The following is a 19,385-nucleotide window of genomic DNA, read 5'->3' on the forward strand; positions in this document are numbered from 1 at the left end:
AAAGTCAGGAGATGAAGCTGGAAAAGAGATGAAGACCAAATTCTGATAAGAAATTTGTAGTTTTCACTCTGAGTAAAAGGAACTGAGGTAGATAAATTGTTGTATTATTGTTGTTATTCATACTTGTTTGTGTCTATGTCTTTTAACAGTGTCCCCCACCACATGCTGACTCTAGATTAGGTACATGACTTCTTTTCATAACAAGACAACAAATTTGATGGATTGTTTATGTCTACTTTACCCCTCTTGCAGCTTGGCCCTTGCCATGAGAATGAGCAACTATGCAGAACACAACCAAGTGGTCCCAGTGGAAGCCATCATGGATTAGCAAACAAACAGCTGATTGACAGACAAATAAATATGCCCAGCTTAAACCAAAAGAATGGCCTAGCCAACTTGCAGACTCATAGGCAAATAAATGCTTATAACTAAAGTTTTGTGAGTGCCTATAATGTAACAGATAGATAGGTTTCAGTAATAGGTAACTGAAACAGGGACTGAAGCTAATCACAGGGTTTAAGCAAAGGTAATAGTGGCCAAATGTGTTTTTTAAGACTGTACTCAAGAATGGAGAACAGATCTGGAAGCCAATAATAGTGACCAAAAAATTTAAGAAACCATAAAGATGAAATCAGTGCCAAAAGGAAAAGATATTTGAAATAAAGTATTGGAAATTAATATAACTTTGGCACAAATTATATACACTTAATGAAGAAGGACGACTTTAAGATGATCCTGGGCTTACTGCAAGAATAAATACAAATAAAACCAACCTAGATTTAAAATAGTTGAAAAGGAATGTTGAGTGTGTTTGTGTTTTAAAAATTAGATGTCTTCATTTTTGTTGAGGACAGAAATAATCATTTCAGATGAGGGAAGGTCATTTTTACATACTTTTGTCAAGGCTACAAAATAGAAATCACAATTTCAAAGACTTTTAGAAAAAATAAAAATTACCCAAATGACTAATTGCTGGAACATGCTAAGTAAGCAAGAACCCAGTTTCCTAGGATTGAAGACACAGCACCAGATCTTTTAAAACGGTCTTTCCAAAATGAAAATCAAGAGGGTCTGAATTAGGTCTTTTCTCCTCTCTTCACATTCAGCTTCTATCTTGTTATAGTTTATTTTTCAATTCATAATTTCAAACAGCTTAGATGGAGGATGCAATAAAAAGTTCTATAAAGTTTTTGAGAAAAAAGAATATTTGTTTTATCCCAGTGTTTAATATAAAGCCATAAACTCAAATCATCTTACTCATTATGTGGCCTGCCATTGACTTAAGGTCATTATACAGTGCATGACTGTACAGTAAACCAGTGAGGGGCCAAAATAGTGAGAGAGAGGCTAGAACACCAAAAGTACATTCTTCCAAAGGAAATAAATATGAGATGAAGAATAAATACAAGAATAGAGGTGACAAGGACACAAGAAAAAGGTTCGTCACACAATTACACTTGTAGGCTAAAGAATGTAAAAATTAAATGGCATAAAAATATCCACTTCGTTTTATCTTTACAAAATAGTCTTGCTTATTGTGCCAGTAGTTGACAAACCTGGTATGGAATCTAAAATGCAGGAATACATAAACCAACCTGTATACCACAAATTCTTTTACTACCACTGCTGATAAATGTTAGAGAAGAAAACAATCATGCAAAAATGTGTATACCCAGGCTTCTAATGCAATATGGATGTATGAACAGTCTGAAAACTTACCTCTTTCTCAGTGTCTCTAGAGATACATGTCCACTGGTTCTCCTTCACACTGTACGCCCAGAAGTCAGCAAGATCTTGTGTTCCATCCCAGCCACCAAATAAATAAACAGTTTCTATATAAAAATCAGAAAAATATGTTAAAAACAAAAAAATCCAAGAACTTAAGGAGAAAGTATAGGTACCAGATCTAGTCAGTTGTTCATGTAAGATCATGTAAGAAAGTGCATCTGAATAAATTTTAATGAGTTTTTTTAAACTGATAACTTTCCAAAATGCATAATTAGTATTTCCTAAACATGAGTATATGGAAAGGCTGCAGCAGACACTATTGCAAGAGATTTATTTTGGAAATAGATCACTAGGACATGTTCCCCAAGATTCTGAGTCCCTAATTCTTCAGTAGGCTAAAGAAGAAAAAGAGGGGGGGAGAGAGAGAGAGAGAGAGAGAGACAGACAGACAGACAGACAGACTGTATTTTTAATGTACCTAGCAGAAACTAATGAGAAGTCCAGTTTAGGAGTTTCTGAGTTAGGTAATGAAAAACTCACATTTACCAGCTTTTTAACAATGCAACCACTTTTTATTTACTAAAGACCTATGAAAAATTTTCCTCAGATTTTAAAAATAAAAAATTTAGAGGAATATGCAGTATAAAAGTATAACATAAAAACATCTAGAAAAAAGTCACATGTAAAGTGGTTCTTTAATTTCTCTCTTAAAAAAAAACTAGTTATAAGTTGAAGTTATTTATCTTAGGAATAAATGGATTCATAGCTTGGTATTCCCATGGAAATTAGTGAATTCTTTCCAAAGATACTGTGGTAGGTTTAATGCCTCATAAATTAACCATTAAGTCATTCTGGATACTTTAATAATTAGGTTTCTTCTGACTGAAATGTCTATTACATTTATGGACTTTATCACCGTGAAAAAATGATGTCTTGCGTGATGAACAGTGAATTTTTATACATAAGGCTGAATCATGGATGCTTCCTTATATAGGAACAGTGCATTTCCATTTTGCAAATATTTCCCCCTTTCTTTATAATAGCCTACCTATGTCTACAGGTTACATGAGTCCATCAATTTTTTTTTTTTTTTTTTTAGGTTAAGTAAAACACTACAGTAAAACTGTAAAGCTGCTGACTCTTTTGACATACCCTAAGCCTATGTAGTGACTGTCATCGAAATGGTGTCCCACCATGAAATATTACATTTCAAAGTACATGTGGAAATTAGGTAACACTAAGAAATCTCTTGCCATTCACAGAGTTGAGTTGTCATATTTTCAAAATAATTTCAAATTCTAAGTAAATTTTCTAAGTGAAACATCCATTTTATCCGTGAGTAACTTGGGGATACAAAAACAATGTTTCTCTACTCTAAATAAGAACAGCCTTTTGGAGCAGGACTGCATTTTAGTGCTAACTGGGTGATCAAACACAGGTACTAGAACATCCCTAGGTTTTATTTTTTCATTTAAAAAATTCTGAAGGTTGTGAAGTTCTTGAACTCTAAGTTACATGAAAATATTCTGAAGGCTGTCAAGCATGAAGAAAATTTCTACTTTTAAAATATGCACAAAAATTAAAAATACTGTCATTGCTAAGTATTACACATACAATAAAAATGGTATTACTGTATCTGAGACCATGTCTAATTCAGTACCTAGAACCCTTTTGACACTGTATAAATGTGAAAAAATGGCAATTATCTTAAACTAGTAAAAAAACTGTCACATCTCAGAACTATAAAACAATCCCTTGTTATTAATAATGTCCTGTTTCCCAAATGGCAGGCAGTGATGCCCCAACACAATTTTACGGGGAAAAGAAATTAGAATTTTCATCTGGCTTAAAAACTATTTGCCAAGGCCTCACAATAAAGGTAATTAACCCTGTTAAATTCCGAAACCCAGAGAAGGAGCAGGCACATAACTAAAATAGCAAAAGCAATTGACCTTTTGTTTTATAGTGTTTCTGGGCACCCTCTGGATAAGGTTACCCTGGTTCATTAACTTTAATAACCCTTCCTCTTAGGCTCTGGGTTCTCAATGTTCTTTCTGAAAAGCAGGTCTCTTTGTACACATAAATTCTCACAGCAAAGAAAACCCACATTTCCACAACAGCCTCATTGATAGCTGAGCAAAATAAAATCTGGCACAGAGCAAGCATCCCAATGGAATTAAGCCAAGATGTCATTCCTGTCCATGGAAGCTTTGTGGTCCCAGCTGAAGTTTAAAAGTAAAATTAAATGAATTGAATGGAAAAGGGACCTTCTGACATACCTGAATGAAAATACCTAACAAAAAATTCCAATTAAATAATCTAATCATTTAAGTTATTAGAAAATAATTTATCTAGAAACAAACACCAGCAAAAGTATTACTTAATGCATAAAAGATATCAAAGGGCCTTCAAAAATTATGGTAATAACTGCAGAAAACTGAAGAGAGAAGGAAGTAGAAAAGAGAAAGCAGAAAGTATTTTTTTACAATGATAGAAAAGATAAACTGGTAGTAAATAGTACTAAGATTTACTGGAAATTCATTCTGTGCAGAGATTCTGTAACAATTCATGTACATCCAGGGGCAGTACAATCTTCAAGCAACAATGCTATCTCTGTTTTCTTAATGGAGGACAATGTACAGCGGTTCTCCATTTCTCCCAGCACTTAGGGCAATATTTGTTCAATATCGTTTTAGTACTGATTTTTTTTTTTTTTTTTTTTTTTAAGTGCTAGGGATTGAACCCAGGGCTTATGCCTGCGAGGCAAGCACTCTACTAACCGCACTATATCCCCAGCACTTTTAGTACTGATCTTAACTAGCAAAGCAGCTTAGGGAATTAAAAAGAAAACAAAGAAGACATAGTCCTTATCCTAAAAGAGCTTACAATCTAGTTAAGAATACAAAACAGGTATATAAATCACCTTGGTGCAGGCAGACTCAGTGTAGGGCATAAGAGAGGTAAAAAGTACACAGGAGTTCAAAAGCAGAGAGAGTACCAAACCTCAGGTAAGGTTTGTGGTATTAGTGTTATTTCTTCTATGCATTAGAAGTTTTGTGTTCATGTAGGCAGAATGGGGGACAAAAAGGGAGGATTTTTCAAGCAGAAAAATAACAAACAAACAACATAACAAAACAAATAAAAAAAACCCCAAGGGTACACATATAGAAAAACACATCAAGAATGTTTTAAAAGACATGGACTCTAGAATCAGGCAGATCTTAGCTACAATTCTATTCCTATCACCAGAGCCATGTGATTTCCTAGAGTACCTACCTCTTAAAGTTACTATGAGAATCAAATTAAGTATTGCAATTATAGAGGTTTAACTATGTAACGAACAAATGCATCATTCATTGTAAAAATACCACAAAGGTAGTAGGTAGACATGAGGTTAAAAGAAAGTGAACTATAAGATAAGGGCTTTGAACTTGACTCCACAGACAGCAGAGAAGTTATACAAGATCTTAAGCAGAGGTGTGACAAGGTTTTTAAGATCTAAATTTGCAGCATGTAGGACTGACAAGGAAGAGCCAGTGACTAAGAACTATTGAAGATAATGTGGCCAACAATGTACTCTATGTTTAAAATATCCAGTCAGATACAAATCCTAAGACACTAAGTCAATCAATCACCAAACAACATTACTCAGGTGACAGATACTAAAATTCAACCATATTCTTTGGTAGAGAATATGTACCAATATGGTACCAGTACCAAATAACCCCTAGAACTATTTACTACCAGTTGGACCAAACAACCCATCTTAGATGCACTAAAAATAAGGTGCATATGTTAAAACATGTAAAAACACCAATGTCTTCACCCTATTTTGCAGCATAAAACTGGCTTTTTTCTGTGAAGTGCTCAACTATAATATTTCTATGATTCTTAGGAGTAAATTAGACTGTGCTAATTGCATAATCCTCCACAAGATGGCACCCCATTTTCATAATTAAATCAGGTTTTTTGTTTTGAAACTATATAGAAAGCATAGAATTAGCTCAGGCCTAAAACACACAATTCATATGCAAGAAGTGGTACCAGGGTTAACCGACTGGTGAAGGCAGTTAGCTTAATTCTTAAAGAGATACCATGAGAAAAACAAGTAAAATGAAGATCAACAAAACAAAAGGTTTTAATAGAACACATTTACCTTCAAAACAAAAGAAACCCTGTGAGGACACTGATAGTAAGAGTTAAAATCTTTATGAAAGTGCAGGTAAGACCTTCCCTTAAAGTGAGAATTTTGGAAAAGGGGAAAGATAATTTAATGTGCTCTTTATTCTTTCCCCTTAAGACACTTCCCTGAACTATCATGACCCCAGATTACCAACTGGGGGAACCCATGCTTCTTTTCTTAAATAAAGCTGTATCTAGAGACTGACCTTTTGGGTGAATTCAACAGTACTTTCTTTGCTAAAAAGTTGCATTTTATGCCTATTATGATATACTTTGTATTGTTAACTAAGTCTGAATTCCTTTCTGTTAACTGTATGAAAGAAAAAGATATAGTCATAGGAATACATTAGTAATTAAGAACTAAAACTCATATTACTTCCTTCAAAAATTCTTTAAGGAAAACCACATGTGACATCACATATAACAAAATGAAAGCATTTTCACATAATTGCTGCAGAAACAGTTCAAGATTCTGATAATCTACAGATGAACTTTTCCAAGTGGCAAGGAACTCCCCATCAACTTCTTTTGTAGATACCAAATATAATGGCTTTGCCCAGTTTTAGTACTTATGGTGATTGAGGAGACAAATTAACAAAATATTTAACAAGAGTTATATAAGAGGTACTTGCCTCATTCAATAGATATTGATATATCTAACTGAACAGACTACTATGCTAAATAGTCATGGCTTTTCTCTCTTTCCATTCTACTTATTTTACCCAGAGTTAAAACCTAACTCCCGGCTAGCGGAAAACTCTTAAATGGTGAGGTGTCAGGTACAGGAATTACAATCAATAAAGCTGACATACAAATCCAATAGGACAAAATACTGCATTCTTCCTCCACCATAGTATGAATTCCCTTAGGATGGAAGAAAGCTTTGAAAATTAAACAGTAAAATGTATGCTATCAACACTTTTATGGTCACTTTATCCTTAAGAGTTGATAGCAACATGCAAAAACAAAACCAAAAAAATCTGTCAACTGAAAAAAAGATAAGTATGTACCATTAAATATTTAATATTTGTTTCATAAGGTATACGAAACACTGGGAAGCAACAACTGTTTTGAAATATAAGTCACATTAAATAAGCTGAAAGAAATACCAGTTTTACTCCAAAGATGGTGCTCTTCAATTTCTTGGGTTAAAACTGACAATCTGGGACGATGTCCCAAAAAAAATGTACAACTGGACAAAATGTTACATCTAACTTTAACAGATGTAGAATCCTTGCTCTAGAAATCTTCAACATGCATATTTTCATCTTCAACATGACTGGGCTTCTTTAAACTCTACTACCTATGTACCAACCTTATTAAAATGGAACTTCTATGTTCTTTGAAGTCTACTCAGGGAAAGTCACTACTACTAAACCTACCTAATTTTTTTGCGGGGGTGGGGGGAAGGCATGATACGGGGGATGGAACTCTGAGCTGTGCACATGCTAGGCAAGTGCTCTACCACTGAACTACATCCCCAGCCCTAAACCTACCTGATTTTTAATCAACAAAATTCTTAAAAGCATATTCCTTTCTAAAACACCAATTAGGACAGTATATATGTGTTTTGGTACTAGGGATTGAATTCAGGGTCACTTTACCACTGAGCTAAGTTGATTAGGGCCTTCCCTAATTCCTGGCTGGCTTCAAATTTGTGATCTCTTGCCTCAGTCTCCCAAGTTGCTGGGATTACAGATGTGAGCCACCATGCAAAACAGAATGGTAGTATTTTAAAATGTGGGATCATAGGTAAGTCACTTTTTTTTTTTTTTTTTTTTTTTTTAATTTTGAGACAGGGTCTCATTCAATTACCCAGGTTGGCCTTGAACTTGTTATCCTCCTGCCTCGGTAAGTCACTTATTTTCTCAACACTGCCTTCAAGTTATTTTAAAATGTTTCTCCAAAAAAATTTTTTAATTGTTTAAAATATTCCCATAGTAAAATTTTATCAAATCATACACAAATTTCTCTCCACTTACATAAAATTCTGTCAGAACAATTAATCACTATACATTGCAAAGTTAATACAGTATATATAATGTCTATTTATTATATAAAGAGCATTTTTTATATACATTATTTCCTCTAACTCTCCTAACAATTTAGTTTATTATTCCCATTTTTAGCATAACTCATTCAAGATTAAGGAAAAAGTCAGTGGTAGAGGCAGGATTCGATATCAGATTTGTGGGATGCACACCCCCACCTTCCCACAAACACAATGCCTAACCACTATATTTGGTTGCTATATCATTAATAAGACTGATCTGGAAAAGGTTCTTTCAAAGATTTATGATAAATACAATCTCTCTGAAGATGACTGAAATAAATCTGATTGTAGCAGTTATGAGAGTGCTCTAGTATCTATATGATGAAATACAGTATATGAAAGCACCTCAAAAAATAATGCAATTAATAGTCTTATAATAGAGTTTAGTCAGAAAGAAGGTTCCAAGGATAAACCAGATTCTGCTCTTGAGCCCAAATTAAGGTCAGAAAGCACTAACTATTACTCTAAAGAATCAAAGCTCTATACAAAACTTGATTTTTATCCAAATCCCAAATAAATGATAGTTACTGCTTTAGAAAGTACAGTCTAAACAGTAAAAAAGAACTAGCAGAACCATCAGATTTAAATGTTACACTATAACCAACAAAAATATTCACCTAAAAATATTAGTATTATAATGATGACACCAGGCATGATCCACTTATCAAGGTTTACAGCAATGTGAGAGTATGATTTCCAAGTAAATTTTTTTTTTTCAACTTCTAGGGAACTGGATTTTTGATTAAACTGAACACATATTTAGAACATGGCTATTTCATGCCAAACTTGGTGGCCATAAAAATAAATAGGCAAAACTCTTGTCCTTCCTTCCTCACTAAATCCACTGAGGTTAGTGAGCTGAAGAGACAGGAATTCTGTACACAACACCTATGCAAGCAACTCTAAAGTCACGCGGAGTTAGTGTAGTAGGTCTGCCTGAACCTGTTCTCCTCAACCCTAAACTAATACAGTCAACTGCTTATGTGACCTATCTACTTGGATATGTAAATGGCATCTCAGACCTAGCCTGTCTAAAATTAAGTTGCTAAAAAATCCAACACATCTGATCTTCATTTTAGCCTTAGAAAATGGCTACACTGTTTTTCTAATTGCTCGGGTCAAAACCTTTAGAGTCATCCTTCACTTTTTATCACATCCTGCATTTAATCTATGAGCAAGTTTTATGTTGTTAATAATATCATAGACAGGGTAAATTTTAACAGCAACAACAAAAAGTCCATCTCTAAACACCAAGTTGAATTACTTTTCCACTCACTTAATACCTCACAATGGGAATTATATTTCAACAAATGAACCCTTCACAGATACACTCAAAACACATCCAAACCATAGCAGACACTTTGAAAATCCATCCCAAACCTGACTACTCCTCTACACTACACTATCACTCTAATAGTAACCAAATTCTTTTGTCATTTCTCAGGCAGAGCTTCCTAAAATGGATCTGTGCTTCTGCCCTTGATTCGTTTTGTTTTGTTAAAATGCAAAGGCAGTGTATAGCATTTCTCATAACCCAACAATGGCTTCCCATCTCACTCTGAATATAGGCTAATGTCCTAAACAGAGGTCTACGAGATACAATACAATTTTCCCTCCCTCTTCTACTTCATTTCCTACTCCTCTCTTTCTTATGTACCTCTGATTTTAGCAACAAATAATCTGGAAAAAAGCTGATGGTAGTTTACTATATAATAATTTTATTTTAATAAGGAATATCACCTATATGGAATAAGGTATTTATTTGAAATTTTATCTGAATACCTAATTCAGTAGTATTTACCATGGAATGAAAAAATAACAGATACTTAAACATTAAAAATATAATGAATCTTCCCAGAAACTTACATTAATACAAAAACTTTGCATTCTTTGCCCATTCATAAAATTTCCACACAAGTACACGAGCAAATACCGAAAGAAGAAAGAACAGTGGTAGAATAGAAAACAGATAGCAATGTTTAGTTGAAAGAAAAGAACGTGAATGTCAAGGTGTGAAAGTGTTATTTTCTAAAAGTGTTTTTGGGTTCTTTTGTTTTCTCTGGATCAGAGCAGATTCCGGATCACTAACCTTCACAATAAGACACCTGTTTAAATTTAACCAGAACCATAATTTCAGAATCATCTGAAAGCTCAAAGCTTTCTCTATGACTTATTCAAGTCCCAGGGCATCTTTCCTTCTGGACACCTGAATCTTCAAAAGCTATCTCACTTCTGCCCAATCTATTCAATATGGACCTCAAGCCTAGTTATCTCACCAGTTCCTACCAAAAAATAAATAAATAAAAATCAACTCACAAATTAAGCTAGGCATGGGGGCATGCATGTGAATTTCCAGCTATTTGGGAGGCTGAGGCAGGAGGATTGCTTGAGCTCAGGAGTTCAAGGTCAGCCTGAGCAACACAGTAAAAAGTCCAGCTCAAAATAAAATAAAAACTCCCAAATCAATTTTTTTTTTTTTTTTTTTTTTTTGCAGTGCTTGGGATTGAACCCAGGGCCTTGTGCTTGCAAAAGCACTCTACCAACTGAGTTGTATACCCAGCTCCCAAATCAATTTTAATAATTTTAATAGAGAAAACATCTAGGATTTTGAGATGAAAGAAAAAGTCATGTCACAAAGCATGGCATTCTGCAATCCTGCTGGCTACACTACCTTTCTCTTTGCCTCCTTTTCCTTTCTTTCTCCTGTCCTAACAAGCCAATTCTTTCCTACAATTAGTTCTAATTTTTTACATTGTATCCTAAAAAATCTTCATAATCTTCCTGTCCTAAAAAGAACACTGGTGAATAAAATTTTCTTCAACTTGTAGTACATATCAATCACAGATATGTTTAAAAACTTAAACATTTTAAAGAACATTTAAAGGGGGATCCGAGATGGCAGACTAGAGGGAGACTGCATTCCTTGTTGCTCTGTAACTCAGGATTCAAGCAGAAGAAATTGTTTCTCTGTGAGGCAGTCTTTGCTGCTCATCCATTCCCTGCTATTTACCCCATTCCGTCTGCCAGCACTACCTACTTTTTGAGTGCAGATAGTTCACTGACTGCCACCTATCATCCACCATTTGCCCGTTTGCCTGCCTCCTGCCTGCCCATCCTTGCCTTTCACCTACCCATCACCCACTGCCCAACGTCCACCTGCTGATCATCCACCATTAGCCTGCAGACCACCCACAGCAGCCAGCAGATCACCTGCTGTTGCCTGAAAGTCCACTGTCATAGAACCCACAGGTTTGGTTACACATGGCTGCCACCATGTTGGGACAACAGCTAGGACCTGCAAGTTTGCCACACGGCCACCACCATCTTGTGGCCACCTTGGTCTGGGGACTCGGGCCAGGGCCTGGAGATATATTGGGGTGCCTGCAGGTCTGCTTGCACCTGAGGTCTTTCTGCTTGGTGTGGTAGTGGCTGCCATCTGGCTGCTTCTTTACAGGGTCGCTCTTTTGTGTGAGCACATGCCTGGTGGTCTCTCTTCAAGCTGAAAGGGCACTGAGATCTTGGGACTGCAGCAAGACAGGGGCTGGGGATGTTGAAGTGGAGGTCCATCAGATTGCAACTGGGTTTGTGTGGGCTAGTCTAGGTATGGCAAGCCTGTGGAAAGCCAGAAACTAGGGGCAGTTCCCTGGGGGACACCACAGGTTGAAGAAACTGGAGAAAACTGGGCTCTCTCTAGTTCCGTGAGTTCTGAAGTACACAGGGACAGAAGGGGCCAGCTACAATGTGTGGGAAGACTGTAAGAGGGTGTGAGGGCATCTTGCTATTGGCATACCCACCCAATCGGTTCAGCACCCACTGGATTGGAGCTAACATCAAATTTTAGACGCCACCACCTATGGATGGAGAAGGGAAGCTGAGAATATTTTTGAAAGCCAATGGAAGCAGTCATTCAATTTTCCATTGAGACTTCTGTTCCCTCATTGTCCATCATTTGAAATGGTAATACCAAGAATCTAGGTTAATTTTGTTTTACTATTTGATTTTAGAAAACTTTATAGCATAGAATGCCAGTATCCACCCAAGTGACATTTTACTTTTTCCCTCATCCAAGTAATAACCAGGCCTGTCCCTTCAATTATTTTTTTCTATTATTTTTTGAAGAATGTTGTTTTTGTTACTATTGCTCTGTAGTACAATTTAAGGTCTGGTAGTATGATCTGCTTCACTCTTCTTGCTAAGGATTTTCTTGGCTATTCTGAGTCTCTTATTTTTTCAAATGAAGAAGCAATCATGAAATTATAGTTCTATGAAGAATGTCATTGGGATTTTTATTGGAATTGCATTAAATCTGTATAATGCTTTTGGCAGTATGGCCATTTTGACAATATTAATTCTGCTTACTTAGGAGCATGGGAGCTCTTTTCTTCTTCTAAGATGTTCTTCAATTTCCTTCTTCAGTGTTCTGTAGTTTTTATTGTAGAGGTCTTTCACCTCTTTTGTTAGATTGATTCTCAAGTATTTTATTTTTGTTGAGGCTATTGTGAATGGGGTGGTTTTCCTAATTTCTCTTGCAGTGAATTCATATAGAAATGGATTGACACCTATTTTACTTTTGTAATGAATCCACTAATATAATAGTATTTAAGTTGTAGGCTCTAGAAAAGGAAGAAGAACTTTTGGTAGCAAGCTTCAGAGTAAAATATAAAAGGCAGCAAAGAAGAACAAGTAAAATAAAACATTTACAGGCTTATGAAGTGTTTAACAATTAAAGATCTCTAATACCTCATTTGATATTCTCCCTTAAAATATAACTTAATTCTCTTATCCCAACAATTCCCATACTGTTATATTAAAATGTAAGTACACTTAAAATCCAGAAATACTTCAAAATTTTCCAAAAAAATTCAATACACATAAACTACACACACACATATTTAGGCAGAATGCTAATATTTATTTTAGGAGATCTAAATTCATTAGTGTAGCAGTCTCCCCTCTCTCATCTGGCCGCTGCGTGGTATAGGTTATGCCTCCAAACAGTGCTTATTTTGTTACTTGTTATAACCAATAACATTTAACCATTAGAATGGAAAAAAGTATATTTATTTTATCTGATATTTTAAAATGCAGGCTAATGATGTATTAGCATCTATTAGCTGAATTTACTGTCGATGTTTAACATAGTACTTTGACTCCTAGAATTACATTGAGACCTTGAAAAAATATTTATAATTTTGAAAAAGATTCTGCTTCCATTACAAGTGTTACTCACCTGTTTGAACATCAATAACCATCTGATGACCCCCTCTCATTCCTGGTCGGTTATCTTCTCCATCACCTGAAGCAGAAACATATTTTCTTTAAAAGAAATAATAAAAACAACTGAAAATCTAGACTAATTCATCCATAAGTCTATAATAGATAGTGAAATACCCACACTTATTCTTTGAAATGTTAAAAATAAGTAAAAGGACTATATTATAAAAGACCTCAACTTAAATCGATATTTCTAATAATTCACTTTATTTTTCTTCCAATTGCTTTTAGGCTGTTAATGCAACTGGAAGTTATTTTCAATTTATTTATGAATAAAGCCATCAAGCAGCAAAGATACTGGACATTTTATAAAAACCTAAGACGAAATTTCTAAAGTACTTGAGGACCAAAGTAAAAGTGTAAAACAGTCACAAAATTAGATCTCATGTCTATATTTCAGACATATTTTATTAGTATAATAAGCAGTTTTAAGGTTCATAAAACTAGTTATTTGAAAACAAAGATGTTATCGAGTTTTATATTAATAATAATTTCTTTACTGCAATTATTTTGTGCCATTACTTCAGAAATCACTTCCCGCATAATTTATCAGCTATTTTACTTGAGTACTGAGAAAATATAAGGTTTACTTCCCTTCGATTTTTATTTCTATTCAGAGCTTAACAGATTTAAATATAATGAGTGAAGTTTTTAGAAACTTCTGGAGAAAACTATAGTTCTACTTATATCTAATCCTAATTCACACCAAAGCTTCTATAAATGAAGAAAAAATTCATTGAAGTGGTTCAAAAAGTTATAGAATTCTCTTCCTTCTCCTTTTCTCCTCATTCTCTATTTTTTTGGGGGGGAATGAGCGGTTTCTGGAGATTGACCCAGAGTCTTGCATGTGCCTGGCAAATACCCTACCTAACCTCTGAGCTACATCCCTAGTCCTTTTTATTTTGTTTTGAGTTAGGGTCTTACTAAGTTGCTGAGGCTGGCCTTGAACTTGTGATATTTCTGTATCAGGTTCCCAAGTAACTAGGATTATACTCAACTAAGATTATAGGATTCTAATGTCTTGCTTGATATAAACCAGAAAGTCCAAGGTTTTCTTGATAAGTTTCTCATTAGTTGAAATATATAACCTTGGCTAATTTCTCCTGTTTATCCTACGTAAAATTGAGAACATCTAACTAACTTTTTACTAATTTCACAGGGGTACCACAAAAACAACTAACGTATCAGTCCCTACACAGTCATGTGCCACTTAGGAATGGAGATACTTTCACAGAAATGTGTCCTTATGCAATTTTGTTGTGTAAACATCACGGAATATATTTACAAAAACCTAGATGGTGTTCCTTACTACATATGTGGTTATACAGTAAAGCTTACTGCTTCTGAGCTACACCCTATACTGTACATTATTGTACTGAATTCTGTGAGCAACTTTAAGACAATGGTGAAGTATCTGTATATCAAAACATAGCTAAACACAGAAAAGGTTCAATAAAAATACTAGGTGATAGGAGTTTTCAATTCCATTATAAGCTTATGGGACCATCATCACTGAGTAAAATGTTGTGCAGTACATGACTGTATAAAGGAAATAAGATGCAAAGCCAAATCTTTTCATTACTACTAATTCAAAGACTAATCCTTCATAAGTTTCCTGCAAATTCTTTCCCCTTTCTAATACTTAGGGGTCTTTTTAGATTTTACAGCTCATTATCACTAAAACTTTGCCCTTCTCTTCTCCTCCCAGTCAACACTGGCCACTTCCAAGAACAAATTTCAAAAACACTAACATATTCATTTTCAGTATGTCTGCATTTTACATAATTAATTCATAATTTGTAAATGCATTTGTGTCTTTGAAGAAAATTATCTCTATGTGACTGATAAAAGAATCATGTTCATATAACACAGACAAAATTATGTAAGTTCAAATGCAATTTTTCTCTGCCTAGTAATGTTTAATCCTATCAGGGAAAAGAAAGTTTTCTCACAACTAAAGAGAAGGCCTTAGCAATATATGAAGATCATAAGGAAAAGAGCTGCATATCCATAAAAGAGCATCCTTTTAATGCCAGTAGTTGAACTAAAGAAATGCTACACTTTTCACTTTTTTAACTATGGGGCAAAGCAGTTAGTGCAGATGAAATATTGACAAAAAGTTCCCCCAAATGAAAATAATGGATTAATGAAGAAGTCTAAACTACTAAATCAGATTTTACATTTTGATGAAAACAATCCCTATTAGAAGCAGCAAAAGCCTTTTGGATGAGAAGGCATGAGCCCCAAGGTTTACAATTCAAATCCACTATGGTACTAAATATAAACACCTTTGAAAATTCAACTGTACTGTTTATCCTAAGTATTAAACTAACTTTTATCAGTAATTGTTTAAAAGTTCCATAGATTTAGAAGGTCCGTCCCTGATTTTTCTCCGAAGCCCTTTCAGGTTTAGAGAGTCATTTTGCCAAACTTAAGTTATTCAGGAGCATCTGTATGGCATTACAACATAGCTTATAATTTTACAGTGTCTCCATGACAGTAGTTTATAATGACAGTGTATGCAAAAAACTGACAATCTTCTGTTATAGCAATAAAACACGTTTAAAAGATAATAAACTAGGGCTGTGGATGTAGTTCAGTGATAGAGCACTTGATTAGTATGTGTGAGGCCCTGGGTTCAACCCTCAACATCACACATACACACACAAACCCCATATGCATTTATATAAAACTAACTCTGCCATCTAGTTAAGGAAACTATGTCTTATTTTAAACACCTGATTCTTAATAGTGCGATAACACTTGAACTATCATGGAAACACTGAGACACTAATGAAGAAGCATCACAGCCAGAATGTATGGCTTACCTTTGGTGCTTTTGGGAATGATCTGACTCCATCGTGGCTTATATTCCTGTTGACTGATATACTGATTGAACAAGCCATCTGCAAATATAAAAAAAAATAAGAAAGAATTATATCTTAGCAAGACTTTTTAATCATAGGAAAAAAGAATTCTACATTAGGAGAAACTACTAATATGTTACTAATATAATAGCATTTTCATAAAATATGTTATCACTTCAGTTTCCCTTCATGCTACCCCAAATAGAAATCATAAAGTGTTAGTTGACATGACCACATAAACAAACTGCATTAGTGGTAGCTCCCATTAAACATACTATGTTTCCCATTATAATGCACTTACTAGATATAAAGTCATTACTGCACTCAATGGTCAATACATGACATTAACAGAGGGTTTAAACAGAGACCTTGAAAGAAGGAAAAGGGAATTATCTGGGAGGAAAAAAAATAGGCGGAAAATTCAAGGCTGCAAAACAGAAGCAGTAGAAAGTAAAATAATTTATAAATACTCTGAGTAAGTGTTCCATATTATTGAAAAATTGTTTCTGTTCAGGTCCAGTGGCATACATCTGTAATCATAGCTTCTTGGAGGCTAAGGATGGAGGATCACAAGTTTGAGGCAACTTAGAGAGGGCAACTTAGAGAGACACTGTCTCAAAATAAAATTTTAAAAAGAGCTGAAGATGTAGCTGATGTGGCTCTCAGGAGTCAAACACTCCTGAGTTCAATCCCCAGTACCAGAGAAGGGGGCAGTTCTGGCACTAATATAAATATAAATGGAAAGGGAAAGGGGTAATTAAAGATTGGGAGAGTTGATGTGATCTCCCATCACTTGCCTTTATTTGAACCCCACACTTTTCATCTTTATGCCCTATAATGAAACAGATTCACTGCACTCCAATCCCTTTGAGTGAAGAGTACGCTGTTTCAGTACTTTGTTACCAGACTCCAAAAGAACTAGAAAAGGAAATGGAAGCTCCAACATCCTTGATCTAGGCGCTTCAATAGTACTTCTTCAGGGAAAGATTGAACTAACATTATTATAAAGTTTTCTTTGAGTACAAACTACCTACTGATAAGAGTACCAGCAGCAGTAACAGAACTATATTTATTAATACTCATTAAGTGTTAGAATCTGTGCTTATTTATCTGATTTAATTCTAAGAACACCCTAAGAAGTAGGTACTATCATCTTCATTTTAAAGATAGGGAAATACATACTTAGAGAAATTAAGTAACTTAACCAAAATCACGTAACTTTTAAGTAGTGGGGTTGGGACTCAAGTTCTACTATGTTTACTTCTGAAACATTCATCAATAAATTCTTAATCTACTCCTTAAGAGGAGTTCCTACACTAGGTACTATAATTAATTAGTAATGGGGCTGAACTCCCCACATGCATCCATCTGAACCAAAGATTATCAAGCCCCACCCATTGGTATGGAACTCAATTTTAGCTAATGAAACATGAGAAATCTTGTAGGGGACTTCTAGACAATACTTTCTTAATCTGAAACAGACATACACAGAAGAAGAAAAACTACTTTTATTCTTCCAACATTGACATATTGTTGTATGCAATATACAACTGCTAAAGTCAATTTGTCTGGAAATGAAATGAATTCTGTAATGATGACAGAATAGGAAACTGGAACACAGAATCAACCAACCATAAAATCCACCTTAACTTAGACCTAATGTGATAAAATAGTATTTCCTTACCAGGCTTGGATTTTCTTTTACATGTAGCCAAAAAGATCATAATTTATAGCTACCATTACTTAATTTCTGTCCTTTGCCACTGATTTCAACCTGAATAAAGATTTTCCTTAGCTGGGCACAGTGATGCATATCTATAGTCCCAGCTACTCAGGAGACTGAGGCAGGAGGATTGCTTGTGGCCATGAGTTAAAAGACCACTTGGGCAACACAGTGAAAACTCATCTCAAAACAAACAAACAAACCAGACTTCTCCCCATTGGTCATTGAAAGCAAAAGCTTATCCAAAGAACCTGTAAGTAAATTGGGTCTGTTCTTCATGACTTGTATACTGGTCAGAGACTGTGCAATTTAGACATATCTCCCTCATTCCCTTCTTTTCTGGGTAATTATGAAGTTATTTTAATCAATCCTTTCAGCTTTAAAATCTTTTAGGTGACTTTAATGGGAAATTCCATCCTATAAACTCATCCAATTTATTTTTTCCTTTGCCTTTGGGACTTGTCAAAATTTTTATAAAGTTTCTTTTAAAATTAACACTAGCACTTACATTTAAATGTTACAGCAAGAGGAAGAAATAGATTCACAACTTAGTTAATTTTTATCATATAATTTACTTCTTCCAAGGGCTTTTTCATTGACTTCTGCCCCATCCAGCCTACTCTGATCAAAACTTTTCTTCCATTACAAGAGATGGGTACGCTCCTATTCATGATAATAATATAATGATATAAAATATTAATAGTAAATTTAGAATTATCTAGAAATAAAATATAGTAATAAAATTTTATTCAACTTTGAAAAGGGGACAAGAAAGTTTTAAAATGCTTCTTTAAAAAAATTAAAGGGAAAAAAATTTTTAAAAAATTAAAGAGAATGTAAAAGTATCCAATTATTCAAAGATCTAGACATTTTAACTATACAGTAAGTCCATGTAGGAGTTGGGGTGAGGAAAGCAAATGGTGGAAATACATACAGGAAACAGAGGAAGATGAAGAAACTGCAGATGTCAAGAACCTTGGATTAAAACTGGAATTTACTAGTTGAACCGGCCCTGAGGTTTCCTCTAAATTCTGAGGTATTTGAACTAATAAATTTACTTGCACTCTGTGCACCAGCCTGATTCCACTTTATGTTTATCTTAAAAGAGTCACTATCTCTTCTTTGTCCTCAAACCTTCTGTGACTCTTAAAAGAAAAATCACAAATCTACTGGGGGAAATTCTTCTAAAAGCTCCTAAGTCAGTGATCACAGCAATAGTTATAATCAGATAGAGGATCCCAACCCTGATCTTTAAGTCATGCTTAAGAGTACTTAAAATTAAGTGAACTGCTTCTCCAAGAACCCTCCATTCCCATTCATATGAACCTAAAAAGTTTAATATACTCTATACACCCAGGTCTCAAGTTTATTTCTTTTTTATCAAACACAACTGTCCCATTTAAAACAAATGTAACTGGGGGTTGAGATGTAGCGCAGCAGAACACAGGCTAAGTATTTGTAAGGCCTTGGGTTTGATATCTCTCTCTTGAACACACAAGCACACACAAATACACACAGAGTAATTGGCCTTAAAAAAAATACTGTCAATAACTTCCAA

At 34.6% G+C, this 19,385-nt stretch overlaps 1 protein-coding gene and 1 non-coding gene across 4 annotated transcripts in view; one reads left to right on the forward strand and one right to left on the reverse strand.

Moving 5' to 3' along the window:
- The window catches only part of Mkln1 (muskelin 1), a 319,704-nt gene that overhangs the window by 71,335 nt on the left and 228,984 nt on the right, over positions 1-19,385 (reverse strand). For all 3 annotated transcript variants that reach the window (XM_047562794.1, XM_047562793.1, XM_047562795.1), the window contains 3 exons: positions 16,066-16,143; positions 13,194-13,259; positions 1,720-1,832 (listed from right to left, as the gene is read on the reverse strand). In XM_047562794.1, the coding sequence (XP_047418750.1) occupies positions 1,720-1,832; positions 13,194-13,259; positions 16,066-16,143 (257 nt within the window). The remainder of the gene's footprint in view (positions 1-1,719; positions 1,833-13,193; positions 13,260-16,065; positions 16,144-19,385) is intronic.
- On the forward strand, positions 13,051-13,137 carry LOC124992008 (small nucleolar RNA SNORD45). Its single transcript, XR_007110018.1, has one exon. It is a non-coding gene; the product is annotated as a small nucleolar RNA SNORD45 (small nucleolar RNA).

This window comes from Sciurus carolinensis, chromosome 8 (assembly GCF_902686445.1).
Source record: "Sciurus carolinensis chromosome 8, mSciCar1.2, whole genome shotgun sequence".
Taxonomy (NCBI): domain Eukaryota; kingdom Metazoa; phylum Chordata; class Mammalia; order Rodentia; family Sciuridae; genus Sciurus; species Sciurus carolinensis.